Below are 13213 nucleotides of genomic sequence, written 5' to 3'. Positions count from 1 at the left end.
TCTGAATTTCGTGATGAAATTTAGATCTAAATTCATTATGAATAAAAAATTTTTTACACGGGATTTCGGCAAAATTTTGTATATGGCTCCATTTATGACTTTTTATAATTCCATATAATTTATCATATATTTTTAATTACACTGAAGCTCATATATTGCTTTTTCATACGGGCGTTCTTTAGGTTGAATAATATTACCAACAAAAAACTGAAAAAACACCTTTTTTAACATTTTTCTCGGATTCTTTATATATTAATGTGCAGATCTTAGTGGGAAGTCATTAAAATCCTTATTTTAATCACTGACATTGATTTATGTCTGATTATATTAATGCTTTGAACGTAATCATGAATAAAAATTTTAAAAACGCTTGTTTATTAAGTATATTCGATGCTTTCAATTTTTCAAGTTCGATATAAAATGTACCGTTCTCAAGTTTGAAAACGCCAATGTAATCAAGGGTATTGTCAAATTATAAATAGTGAAACATACGTTAAATTATTTTTCAGACACGATCAAAGATCAATGACGACGCATTCCAATTACTCAATTTTCTTAATTTAAAATCTTAAGACTAGAAAGTTCTAAAAAAAAAAAAATAAGATATAAAATCTATTTAATTTAAACTTAAAGTATTTTTTATTTGTAAATTAAAAAACAAATAAATAAATAAACAAGACTCATATTAGATAACTTTCACATAATGCCGAATGAAATAAAGTTTATTGCGTCAAATTATTTCAAAGCATGCAACTATTTTTTTTCTTTTATTTTCTAAATACAGCAAGAGAACCACGAGTACAGCAGTGATTAAGTCGCAAGGACTGTTTGCCAGTAGTAGTTTAAGTGAAAGGTTGTCTTTTTCATTCTTGTAAATCTCTCGTCTTCGCATAAATTGTTATTTTTTAAAACGTGCCAGTTTAGATTTAGCTCGCTAAGATAAATCATATCCATCGGAAACCATTTTTATAAATACTTTAAAAAACTATTAATTATGTGGTTAATAATATCAATTATTATTATTGTATTTGTAACAAAAATTTTAATTGACTGGTATCGACCGTCATCATTTCCACCAGGTAATTAATTTTTAAAAACTATATTTTTTTCGAATAATATTTTTTGTCAGATACTTTTAGGACCCACTGGATTACCATTTATAAATAATATATATGACTTGAAAAAGCTGGTTAAAGAAACAGGTTCTCATGGAAAAGCATGGTGTGAGTTAGCAAGAAAATATGGACCTATTGTAGGTCTAAAATTGGGACTAGCCGATCCGATGATTATTGTTTCGGGTCGTGATGCAGTAATGGAGATGCTAAGTAGATCTGAGTTTGATGGACGGCCTAATGGGTTTATATTTACTCACAGGACTATGGGAAAAAAACGGGGTATTCTGTTCACTGATGGTAAAGTATGGACAGATCAAAGAAGGTATTATGATTTATCATTTTATATTTTTAAATATATATGTGTATAAGGGTGCGCCAAAAAAAAGAACTAATCTTTTATTCTTTAGTTACCGTGACAATATCGTTAAGGATAATAAAAAAAAAAATCTGGTAAAGTTTGAGCTCTTAATATTAATATTAAGAGGTGGCGCTTCGTGATTTTTGATTTCCCATTTAAATAACATGGAAAAAAAACCTTGTTAGCGCTCTACAAAAAAAGTCTCATATCATTTTTCGATAAATTAATCTGTTCAAAAGTTATTGGAGCTCGAAGTCAAGTAAGAGTGAATTTCGAGATCTGTTTACTTTTCTGGCGATACTATCATACTTATCATAAAATGTCATTCAGTCTTTTTTGTAGACAATTTTATTTCCTACAAATTATCATTTATAATTTTTTTCAAATTCTGCATTGTTTTCTAGTTATTTCCATTTTAATGCCAAGCTCATAAAATTGATCAGAACACTATTTTTTTCGGAGCTTTCCATGTTATTTAAATGGGAAATCAAAAATCACAAAGCGCCACTTCTTAATATTAATATTAAGAGCTCAAACTTTACCAGAATTCTTTTTTCATCATCGTTAACGATATTTTCATGGTAACTAAAGAAAAAAAAATTAGTTCTTTTTTTTGGCGCACCCTAATGTATATATGTGGATGTATTAGACTGTCAAAGATATTAATATTTTTTTTCGTGGCCATCTCAATAATAGTTAGTTTTTTGTAGAAAAACAGTAACTTCCCTGATTTTTGAAAATTTGCAATTTTCTTAGTGGGAAGTTAAAAAGTTCTCTCCACAGCCCAGCTGTGATACGACTTTTTTCATTTAACTGTTAACAATAAAGTAAATATACATTATTGCAGAGAATTATATAATCTACAAAAAGGGTCCTTTAACCCAAATCGCTAAATTAACTCGCTAATCAGTTACAGTGGTTTAAAAATATTTATTTAATCACTAATTACTGTTGACAAATTAACTTAAATTTATTTTTTAAGATATTCCACTTTCTACAGTAATAATTAATTCGAAGAAAGTTTATAATCAACGAAATTAACTTTTATATTCTCAAAAATATTGTTTATTGCATTTATACCCAACTTATATTAAATACGTGAATTTTCTTTTTCTTTTCGAGTTTATAAGATTTCTGATAAGTATCTTAAAAAATTTATTAAAGATTTTTCGAAAGTAATTAGTAATCAAATAAATATTTTTAAACCACTGCAACTGAATCGCGGTTTAATTTAGGGATTTTGGCTAAAGGATCATTTTTGTAGATTAAATTCTCTATAAAAACATACATTTACTATATTTTTATCAGTTAAATAAAAAAAGTTGTACAGATAAAATTAAAATAATAAAATTTTTCTATTTAAAATTCATAAAAAATTTTATTCCGAAATGCACCATTTTTGTGTTGAAGTTTCATAGCTGGACTTTCGAGACAATTTTATATCAAAGACTCGTTAATTTTGAGATGGCCGCAAAAAAAAATTATCAATTTTTTTGGCACAGTCTAATATGTATGTATATGTTTTATTACTATTAAAGGTTTTCGTTAATAAACTTGAAAAGTTTTGGATGGGCAGGGCAAACAATGGAAGAACTTATTTTAGAAGATGCTGAGAACTTGGGAAAAATAATAGACAAAGTATCTAAAAAACATCAAGGGGTTGTTAAAAATCTTAATGAACTTACTGCTTTGGCTGTTCTTAATAGTCTCTGGTCATTATTCGGTGGCTCGAGGTAATTTTAATTTTAATATTTTTATTAAGTATTTTAAATAGTAGCACGACTTGTAGTTCGCGGATAAAATATCCCCGACAAAATATCCGCGATAAAATATCCGAATACAAATTATCCGATAGAGAAAATATCCCCGGACTAAATATTCAAGAGACAAAAATTTGTGACAAAATATCCTTTCGATAAATCTTATTTAGAAAAATATATTTTAAGTGGGAAAATAATTAATGGTTTTCGACAATCGGTTACCGTACCATCCCCCATGAAAAAAATTTATATAAAAAATATATTAAAAATACATAAAAAATATATAAATATATATATAAAATGTATAAAAAATATATTAAATAGCTAACTTTTGGCCGATTTTCGTATATATTTTAAATATATTACAAATATATCTTAGAATATATAAAAAATACATGTATAAAAATATACAAAAAATATATTTTTTTTATATTTAAAAATATACAAAAAATATATTTTTTATATAATTTTTTTATATTTTTTTTACTTAGGTTATTGGTTGAATTAAAAATATATTTTTTATATAATTCTTTTATATTTTCATAATTATATTTTTTATAGATTTAAAATATATTAGTAATATATTGTTTTTATATTTTTAAATATAAGAAAAATATATTTTTCGTATATTTTTATACATGTATTTTTTATATATTTTCAATATATTTAAAATATATAGGAAAATCGGCCAAAAGTTAGCTATTTAAAATATATTTTTTATGTATTTTTAATATATTTTTTTTATATTAAAAATTTTTTTTTTTAATATTTTAACATATATTTTTTTTATAAATTTTTTTCATGGGGGATTCCAAGCATCTGTGTTGACCTATTTCCAAAATAATACTCACCCAAAATCTGTGAAAAAAGGGCACAGTACGATTTCAAGCATATCTGTTGATCTATTTTTAATATCACCCACTCAAATTTTATGTGCAAATATATTACATATTTCTGATAAAAGGGTACCGTACTATTTATATGAAAAGTCTTTATATTATAAGATATTTTCTTGGGGATATTTTAGCTATCGAGTATTTAGTCCGGGGATATTTTTTCTATCGGATAAAATGTATTCAGATATTGTATCACAGATATTTTGTCGCGGATATTTTGTCTTCGGATAATAAGTGACGGTAGTTTTTAAATTTATTGTTTATTTTAAAAATTATTTTTCAAAGATACGACATCGGGAAATGTGAACCGAAGTTATTGGACACGTTGAGAATGTTGAATGATTCTGTTAAGGAGTCAAATGTTTCTGGAGGTTTGTTGAATTATTTACCATTTCTGAGACACGTGGCTCCGAAATCGTCGGGTTATGAAGCTATTCATGAACGATTGCATCGTATGTGGGCATTTTTTGCAGTAAGTTTTTTTTTTTTTAACTTGAATAATTTTTATTTGAATATTTTGTTTTTATGATTTTATTTTAGGAAGAAGTTAAGTCTCATAAGACCACGAGGAAGTTGGGAATAAATAGAGATTTGATTGACGTTTATTTAGAAGAGATAGAGGCGCGTAAAAATGATCCAGATTCAACTTTTGATGGTAATATTTAATTCGTGTTTATTTGGTTTTAAATTGACTTAAAAAAAAAATGATTTTTATTGTAGAAATGCAATTAATTGCATTGTTAAAAGATTTTTTTGCGGCGGGAGTTGATACTACTAATAATAGTATTGGTTTTACTATTGGATATTTAACATTAGCACCGGAAGTACAAAAGAAAGCACAAGAAGAACTTGACAGAGTAATTGGAAGAGATAATTTGCCTTCATTAAATTCTCGAAATTTGTGAGTAAGAAATAATAATTATATATTTATTAATTAAAAAGAAAAAGCAATTATAATAAATAGGACTAGAGATTATTTATGGGAATACCAAAATATTATTTTAAATATTTAAAAGCTTTTTTTTAATTTTATACCTATATACCTATTGATATAAAAAAATTTTTTTTGACGAAAGCGTTATAGTTTTAAAACTGAAAATTGATATTTATTCTAAAAATTTCCAACGCCAAAACTATTGAATTTACAGAAAATTAAATAAGGACTTTTTGGTAAAGAATTAAATTTCTTACAAAATTGGTCTTAAAGATTTTTTTCGTATTCGCAATCTTTATTTTAAGTTTAACTTGAAAAATTATTTTATTTTATAAAAAATTTCATAATTAAAAAAAAATCATGATTAGGTTGCCATATTTAAATGCAACTCTCACAGAAGTACTAAGATTAGCCAACATTGGACCCACAACAATTCCTCATCGCGCAACAAAAGACACGCAATTAAACCGGTACACTATAAAAAAAAATTACACAATTCTCGCCAACTTAATGAGCGTCCATCAAGATGTTGATCATTGGGGCGACCCAGAAGTATTTCGCCCCGAAAGATTTATTGATACAAATGGAAAATTTATTTCTGATCCTTGGATTATACCTTTTGGCGCAGGTTATATATTTAATTAATATAAAGTTAGTAAATAATTATTGATGATAAATTTTTTATCATTAAATTTTTTTCATAGGACGACGAAAATGTATAGGAGAGACATTAGCACGTAATAGTCACTTTTTATTCATCGCGTACTTACTTCAAAAGTTCAAATTTGAGTTAGCGCCTGGACAATCACGACCATTGATGACTGGGATGGATGGATTCGCACTAGCGCCACCAGTTTTTGATATCCTTATAACTAAACGATAAATATTATTATTTTAATAACTACACTGTATTAATTATATAACCTTTTATTAAATGAACATCAATAGAATATATATGTATATAAATTTGTACAATCCCCATGATTAAAAAATATCTAGAAAAAAAATAACTCCAAAATATATACGTATCGAAAAAACGGACAAATATAATTGCAACTTATGTACAGAGACTGAGAATTAAGCTTGGATTTTTTCCAGCAACAGTTGCTCGAGTTTTCGCATGTCTACAGCGAACTTACGAATCCCGTCGCTGAGTTTATCGGTGGCCATTTGGTCCTCATTCAACTTCCAGCGAAACTCAGATTCGCTTAATGTTATTTTTTTTAAATCTGTCTTTTTTGCGGCTTCTGAGTTCAACATCTTGCGCACAGGCTCGTTGCTTTTTTCCAGCTCTTCTAGCAACTTTGGACTTATAGTCAGCAAATCGCACCCTGCAAGCTCTTTTATTTCACCAATATTACGGAATGACGCGCCCATAACTACTGTTTTGTAGCCAAATTTTTTGTAGTAATTGTAAATTTTAGTCACGGAAATGACTCCCGGATCTTCTTTAGGTTCAAATAATTTTTTATCTGTGTTTGCTACATACCTGAACAGAGACATTAATAAATTAATTCAATAGCTATTTTATAAATTCTGATGGTTTGTTATATTTTATAATTTATATCCGTTAATAATTAAAATATAAATTAAATATTTTAATAATCAATTAAACTTAACGTTTGAACTGTTACATTTACGTAAAAATTTTTAGAAATTTTCTTTATAAAGAATATAATTTGCTATAAAATTATTCCTAGATAGTTTTCTTTAGGGGTGTGCGAATATTCGAATTTACGAATTATTCGTCTCGAATCGAATAATTCGAATGATACGAATAGTTAGAATTATTCGTCTCGAATCGAATAATTCGAATGATACGAATAGTTAGAATCATTCGAATTATTCGAATAGTTAGAATTATTTGAATAGTTCGAATTTTTCGAATAATCCGAATTCAAACCAAATAATAAACTAATTATTAAATTAAAGAAGAATTCGTATTCGTCGTAATTATCAACATTTTTAACTTCTCGCTAAGAAAATTGTAAATTTTGTAAAATTTGGGAAGTTATTGGTTTCGGTCGGATTTTCGAAAATCGAATTTCAAAGAGATCTTGCAGACTGTCTGACATGGAAAATTAAAAAAAATTTTGCCGTGTAGCATGTTTTATTTAATTTATGTAGAATTTTCGAATCAACATACGAAATTTACCTTTTCATTCCAGATATGACCGGATGACACTTTTTTTAACCATAAAATTTTTATTATTTTACTAATGAGTTCTATGAAAAAAATATTCAAATTGAGTCAAATACACCCGAACAAGACAACTTTTCCATCGAAATCGATTAATTTAAGAGCACAAGACAATTATTCGAATTATTCGATTCGATTCGAATGATATTCGCACACCCCTAGTTTTTTTATATCTATAATAGTTTCGTCAAAATTTTATTACAGAATTAAATTAAATAATAAAATTATTCTTATAGAAAAAAAATTATTTTTATTTAAAAACTCTAGCGCCCAAACTATTAAATAAACGAAAATATTAATAAAGATATTTCTTTTTTTCTTGTTTTGCAGAAAATTCAAATTTCTACAAAATTCTATCAGGATATTTTTATCGTATTCCCAAAAGTTTATCCATAAATATAATTTAACCATTCAGCACTTCCGTGTTCTTTTGTGTCTCGCTTGCATTACAACGACATCCTATAATTTGAATAGTGCCCGGTGAGCAAAATGCTAATAACAGGAGTGCCGATGTATTAAAGTAAAATTTCACGATAGCGATATTTTGTATTTAAAGTTATATTAGTATATAATTTTTATTTATAAGTATTTCAAGAAATCCAGTCAAGGTAACAACAAAGAAATGATTTCAAAATTCTCTAATATTTCCCGATTTTTTAGTAAAGTTTTTTATATTTTTCCCTGATTCAGAAATTTGGTTCGTATCATTAAGAAATTCAAAGTTTTCAATATATTTTCATTGTCAATAATTAAATCTGATGATTAAATCATGCGAGAAACCAAAAAAAAAAGTCAATAAAATAAATTAATAAGGCCGACTTTTGATTATTCGATGTTAAAAATTTGTAAGTTAAAACATTGGATAAGAAATTTTATGATTACAACAAATTCAAAGTACACTAGTCACAAAAATTAAGGGATATTAAAAAAATTTCAAATTTTTAAGTGATTTTCAACGGGTAGTAACTCGAAGAAAAATGGTTACAACAAAAACGAAAAAGGCAAATTGTAGCTTCGTGTCTAGTTTTCTTCTCTGGTCTTGAAATTTTTTTATTATGCACGGTTCCGGAGTAATAAAAAATCAATCATAATTGTCGAAAAAAAATTTATTGAAGCCCGTAAGGTAAGAGACCCAGTACCCGATCACTCATATATTTTTTTATATCTATATTCATTAAATTTGACTAAATATAGATATACAGATACATGGAGCGATCGAGTAATTGTTCCCTGATCGGGTACTAGATCTTACCTTAAACCGTTTTTGAGACGAGCAAACATTTGGAAATTTTTTTTTCCGATGGTTTTCTAAGAATTACTCCGAGACTGTGCATAGTAAAACAATTTCAAGACCATATCATAAAACTAGACATTTGAATCTACAATTTGCCTTTATGGTTTTTATTATGAGGCCACTTTCCTTCGAGTTACAGCCTGTTAAAAATCACTTGAAAATTTTCAATTCTTTTAATGTCCATTAATTTATGTGACTAGTGTATTGTTGAAAAATTTTTTAATTTTTAACTGTCGCAATGAAATTTTCGAATACATTTCGAAATTCCCTGACATTTCCATGATATTTACCGGTTGCATTAAATTCCCTGATAATTCCCGATATTCCGGGTTTGTGGCCACCTTGCCAGTAGAATAATTTACAAAAAACTATTCGACTTACCAATCAAGAATACGTCCAACAAACGGAGAAATCAAAGTAACACCAGCTTCAGCACAAGCAACAGCTTGAGCAAAATTGAACAACAGAGTTAAATTACAATGGATTCCATACTTTTCTTCCAATTCCCTGTAACAATTTAATGAGCCAATGAATATAAGCCTAAATAATTAAATCAGTTTAGCCGGACAAAGTGTAATAAAACATACTTAGCAGCTTGGATTCCTTCCCAAGTAGAAGCGAGCTTAATCAAAATACGTTCCTTACTGATACCAGCTTCCTCATACAACGAAATAAGTTTTTTAGCCTTTTCAATGCTAGCTTCTTTATCGAAAGATAATCTAGCATCAACTTCCGTTGATACGCGACCAGGAATAATGTTCAAAATTTCTTGACCAAATAAAACACACGTCATATCAATCGCTGCTTCAGTTTGCTCCTCAATAGTGCTAAAAAAATAAATAATTAATGATGGAATTAATAATTAACTTTAGAAACATTCCCTGATAGCCAAGTCGGCATCAAGCTGGCGACAATCTATTGCCGCAAAAATTGTTATTTCCATTAGCTGATGGCAACTTTTTGAGACAGTTGGTGGCAAAAGTTGGGATTCCATTAGTTGACGGAAAGTTGCCTTCAATTTTCTCAGAAAGTTGTCGACAAGTTGCGGCAGTAGATTGTCACCGACTTTCTGGGAAAGTTGGTAAAAACTTGCAGTTACCCTGATAGCCACCGGAACCACAATTTAACTTCAAGCGGCCGTAATCTGTAGCCAATTCAAAGGAAAGTGTTGGAGAACAAGTGGTTTCTTTTAAGTTGACAGTAAATAGTCTGTAACTTGAATTCAATTTTACTACAAGTATTACTGTCAGACAATGACGTCAAGTTGGTTGAAAATTTCACTTCAAATGGCGACGGCTACGACGGCAGTAGATTTGCATCAACTTGCACGCAGGTATTATCCAGCCAAGGCTTACCAGAAACTTGTCGTTAAGTTAGCCGTAAATGTTTCACTGCAGAACTTGCTAAGCAATTATATTTAGAGTCCCTGATAACCAGGGTTTCTCGTAGAAAAATTGGAATTCATTAGTTTTCGACCAACTTGACGACAAGCTGTCGACAACTTTAGCATTTGCAACTTTTGGCTACAAGTTACCGCCACTTTCTGAGAAAGTTGACGCCAGTATGGAGCCGCAACTGGAATGCAGGTTTCTTGAGAAAATGGGAGGCAACTTACCGTCAACTTATTGAATTTCCAACTTTTACCACCAACTTTCTCAGAAAGTGTCGATCAACTTTGGAAGTATCAACTTTTGCGGGCAACGTGGTGTCCAGTTGCGCCTGTAGTTTCACGTCAGTTTCTCTCCAACTTGACTATTAAGGGTGTGGCTATCGGGGTAACAGTTACAAAAGCTGAAAGTTGTCGACAACTTATCGTCAAGTTGATCGCAACTAATGTACACCAACTTTCTGACCAGAAAGTCTGGCTATCAGAGTTATTTTAATCATTTCCCTGATAGCCACACCTTACTCAGCAAGTTCTGCAGTGAAACATTTTCGGTTAACTTAACAAGTTTCTAGCAAGCCTTGGCTGGATAATACTTGCGTGCAAGTTGATGCGAATCAACTGCCGTCATCAGAATGTAATTTGACAGAAAAACTTGCCGTCAATTTTAAATGAACCTTTCAATCAACTTAACATCATTATCGGACAGTAACATTTGAAGTAAAATTGAATCCAAGTTACAGACAATCTACTGTAAACTTAATCGCAACTGTTTGATCTCCGACATTTGCTTTTAAGTTGGCTTCAGAATACGGCCGTAGCTTAATATTGAAGTTAACTTGCGGTTATGGTGGCTATCAGAATTGTAAAATTATTACCTTCCACTTTTTTTTCCATATTGTACGGCTTTGTCTAGCAAATGAGCATATTTCTTTTGATTAGCAGCAGCGAGAATCAAAGATGGATTTGTCGTTGCATCAGTCGGTTTAAATTGTTCCATAGCTAAAAAACAAAACATTAATTTAAAATTCGCGGTTAAAGACATTTAAATTGCCGGGTACATGCTGATTTCTAACCTCGTTTAATATTTTCACTTTATCATAGAAATTAAAAAAAAATTTTTTTTTAAATTACTGGAGACAAGAGATTGTGTTGGAGATGAGTGATAATTATTTTTATTAGAGAGCATTGTCGTAAAGTATAATATAATAAATATAAATAAGTATAAACTCAATCCTGAAGGTCATTTCCCTCTCTATTGCCTCACACGCATTACCCTATGACCTGATCATTCCACCGGTTATTCATTAAATTACAAATTAAAAAATACTTATATCATACTAGAGCGGATAAAAAATATAAAGACATTTACCTTGAAAATCTCCAGTATCGGCAACGACTGTTGTCAAAGCTTTCAATTGATCTAAAGAGTTAACCATTTTTTGTTTTTTACTGGCTGGACTTGCACTCATTTTTTATTATTTTATTTATTTATTGTATTAAACTTCACTGTTTCCAAAGTATATGGCGTTTAGTTTAGATCTACAATCGCAACTGATCGCGGTCAGTGACAAAGATAGCGGATTAATAAAATGAGAAAGGTACAACAGAGCGCGCGCACATCTGCTTTGAAAAAATTACGCACCAGGCAGCAGCACTCATTCAGCGGGAAAAATAAAAAAAAAATATATATATTTTTTGAAACACAATTTCATTTATTCAGATAATTTTGTCCAAGCTTTTCTCTCAAATAAAAGCGATCTATATAATAGAATCTCATGTCTTAATAATACAGTCATATATGAGTTAAGAAAAACCCTTTATAGCAAAATAATCAGAACAAGATGTTTGAATTGAAGCAGTTTTACAATTTTCATATTATAAAATAATTCCAGCTATTAATATTAATCCTACATATATTTTTAAATTATCTGCTGTTTTTGAGAATTATAAATACACAGAAAAAACAGTTAATTTGAATCAAGAAATTTTTTTGATCGATTCAGGAAATTAAAATTTTCGTGCCCTAAATAAATAATTATTATTATGATGATGTTTCCGATCCTTGGTGACAATTTAATATGTGATCATGAAAAAGGTTAGAACGAGCACAATTTTTGATTAACAATTTTACCAGTAAATAATAATTGTTGGTTTTAGACATCGTGTTAGCTCATTGAATTTACTTATTTAACTAGACCATGTTTGCTAATGTACTACGACAAGGATTTATATGATTAAATTGTTAAAACGTTATTTATGAGTGCCTGAGGAAGGCTTAATAAAAGCCGAAACGTCGCGAATAAATATGAGTTTTAATTAACTTTTCCTGATCCTATTCCTCTGAGTTTTGTGAATAATAAATAATTATTTTAAAATCGAGTTTTCATCAAATGTCGACGTTATGAGGTCCTACGAAGCTATTCTGACTATTTTCAGACTGATGTCCAAGTCTGTATGTATGTGTGTGTGTGTGTGTGTGTGTGTGTGTGTGTGTGTGTGTGTGTGTGTGTGTGTGTTAATTTGTAAGTTGAATAAAAGTTCATAATAAAAAAAAATACATTAGTATTATATGATAAAAGTAATGATTAAAAATAAAGTGAGCGATTGAGGTGTGCACTTTTGGATTTTCCAACATTTTTTTTATATCTAGATGGTTTAATGATTTCTTTCAAATCATCATTTGACAAGTAAATATACAATTTTCTGATAAAAGTATCCGGAAGTTGTAATTCATAAAAAATATTATAAATAACTTCCTCAGAATCTTTTACGTAGTTAACTCTTATCTGAGTTTTCCACAATTTAAAATAGATCTTATTTTCATATATTGGGTACTCTGGAAATGGAGGCTCACGTATCAATATTTTGTTTAAATCAACAATCTTCAAATAACGTGCCGAGTATCGCACATTTTTATGTAAAATCTCTATAAATGTGATATTACTGCCTTCTATCACATTTTTTTTCATTTTTTCGACTTCTAACGAACACTCAGCTAAAAAACCATCATATCTTTCCGCCTTACAAAAAACTCTAATATTTCGATCAGACACATAAAAACCCGCTGCTAACAATTCTACAATGTGCCTCATAATATAATCCATACCATATTTAACGGTTGTACAGTCATCCAGGTCGCTTTCAGCGATCCTGTGACGCAGAAGGTAGTTATGATGACACATTATCCGTGTCAAGTACGAATGAAAATGAATGTCTTGAATGAAATCAACCTTGCGAGAGAATGAAATTAGCCAATTCTTCAAGACTGT

General features: G+C 29.1%; 2 protein-coding genes across 2 annotated transcripts; one reads left to right on the top strand and one right to left on the bottom strand.

The window, feature by feature from the left end:
• The first annotated feature begins 931 nt into the window (after positions 1 to 931).
• On the top strand, positions 932 to 6069 carry LOC130677461 (methyl farnesoate epoxidase-like). Its single transcript, XM_057484231.1, has 8 exons — positions 932 to 1079; positions 1140 to 1437; positions 3012 to 3206; positions 4415 to 4601; positions 4670 to 4784; positions 4850 to 5030; positions 5432 to 5691; positions 5768 to 6069. Exons 1-8 carry the CDS (start codon positions 995 to 997, stop codon positions 5944 to 5946), a joined length of 1500 nt encoding a protein of 499 aa, XP_057340214.1. The 5' UTR covers positions 932 to 994; the 3' UTR covers positions 5947 to 6069.
• On the bottom strand, positions 5975 to 11518 carry LOC130677462 (transaldolase). Its single transcript, XM_057484232.1, has 5 exons — positions 11314 to 11518; positions 10820 to 10943; positions 9145 to 9384; positions 8939 to 9064; positions 5975 to 6552 (listed from the first exon to the last, which is right to left on the bottom strand). Exons 1-5 carry the CDS (start codon positions 11411 to 11413, stop codon positions 6141 to 6143), a joined length of 1002 nt encoding a protein of 333 aa, XP_057340215.1. The 5' UTR covers positions 11414 to 11518; the 3' UTR covers positions 5975 to 6140.
• Between the last annotated feature and the right edge of the window lie 1695 nt (positions 11519 to 13213).

This window comes from Microplitis mediator, chromosome 11, assembly GCF_029852145.1.
Source record: "Microplitis mediator isolate UGA2020A chromosome 11, iyMicMedi2.1, whole genome shotgun sequence".
Classification (NCBI taxonomy): Eukaryota; Metazoa; Arthropoda; class Insecta; order Hymenoptera; family Braconidae; genus Microplitis; species Microplitis mediator.
The sequence above is the reverse complement of the archived record's forward strand: the minus strand, read 5'-3'. Positions and strand labels throughout refer to the sequence as shown.

What these genes read in the sequence shown, in the direction of transcription:
- LOC130677461 (XM_057484231.1), top strand. Translation starts at nt 995, where the DNA reads ATGTGGTTAATAATATCAATTATTATTATTGTATTTGTAACAAAAATT. An exon ending in ACCGTCATCATTTCCACCAG is followed by an intron (nt 1,080 to 1,139) that starts GTAATTAATTTT and finishes AGATACTTTTAG; the next exon opens with GACCCACTGGATTACCATTT. An exon ending in GATTATACCTTTTGGCGCAG is followed by an intron (nt 5,692 to 5,767) that starts GTTATATATTTA and finishes TTTTTTTCATAG; the next exon opens with GACGACGAAAATGTATAGGA.
- LOC130677462 (XM_057484232.1), bottom strand. Translation starts at nt 11,413, where the DNA reads ATGAGTGCAAGTCCAGCCAGTAAAAAACAAAAAATGGTTAACTCTTTA. An exon ending in CGATACTGGAGATTTTCAAG is followed by an intron (nt 10,944 to 11,313) that starts GTAAATGTCTTT and finishes TTTGTTTTTTAG; the next exon opens with CTATGGAACAATTTAAACCG. An exon ending in GAAGGAATCCAAGCTGCTAA is followed by an intron (nt 9,065 to 9,144) that starts GTATGTTTTATT and finishes AAATTGTTACAG; the next exon opens with GGAATTGGAAGAAAAGTATG.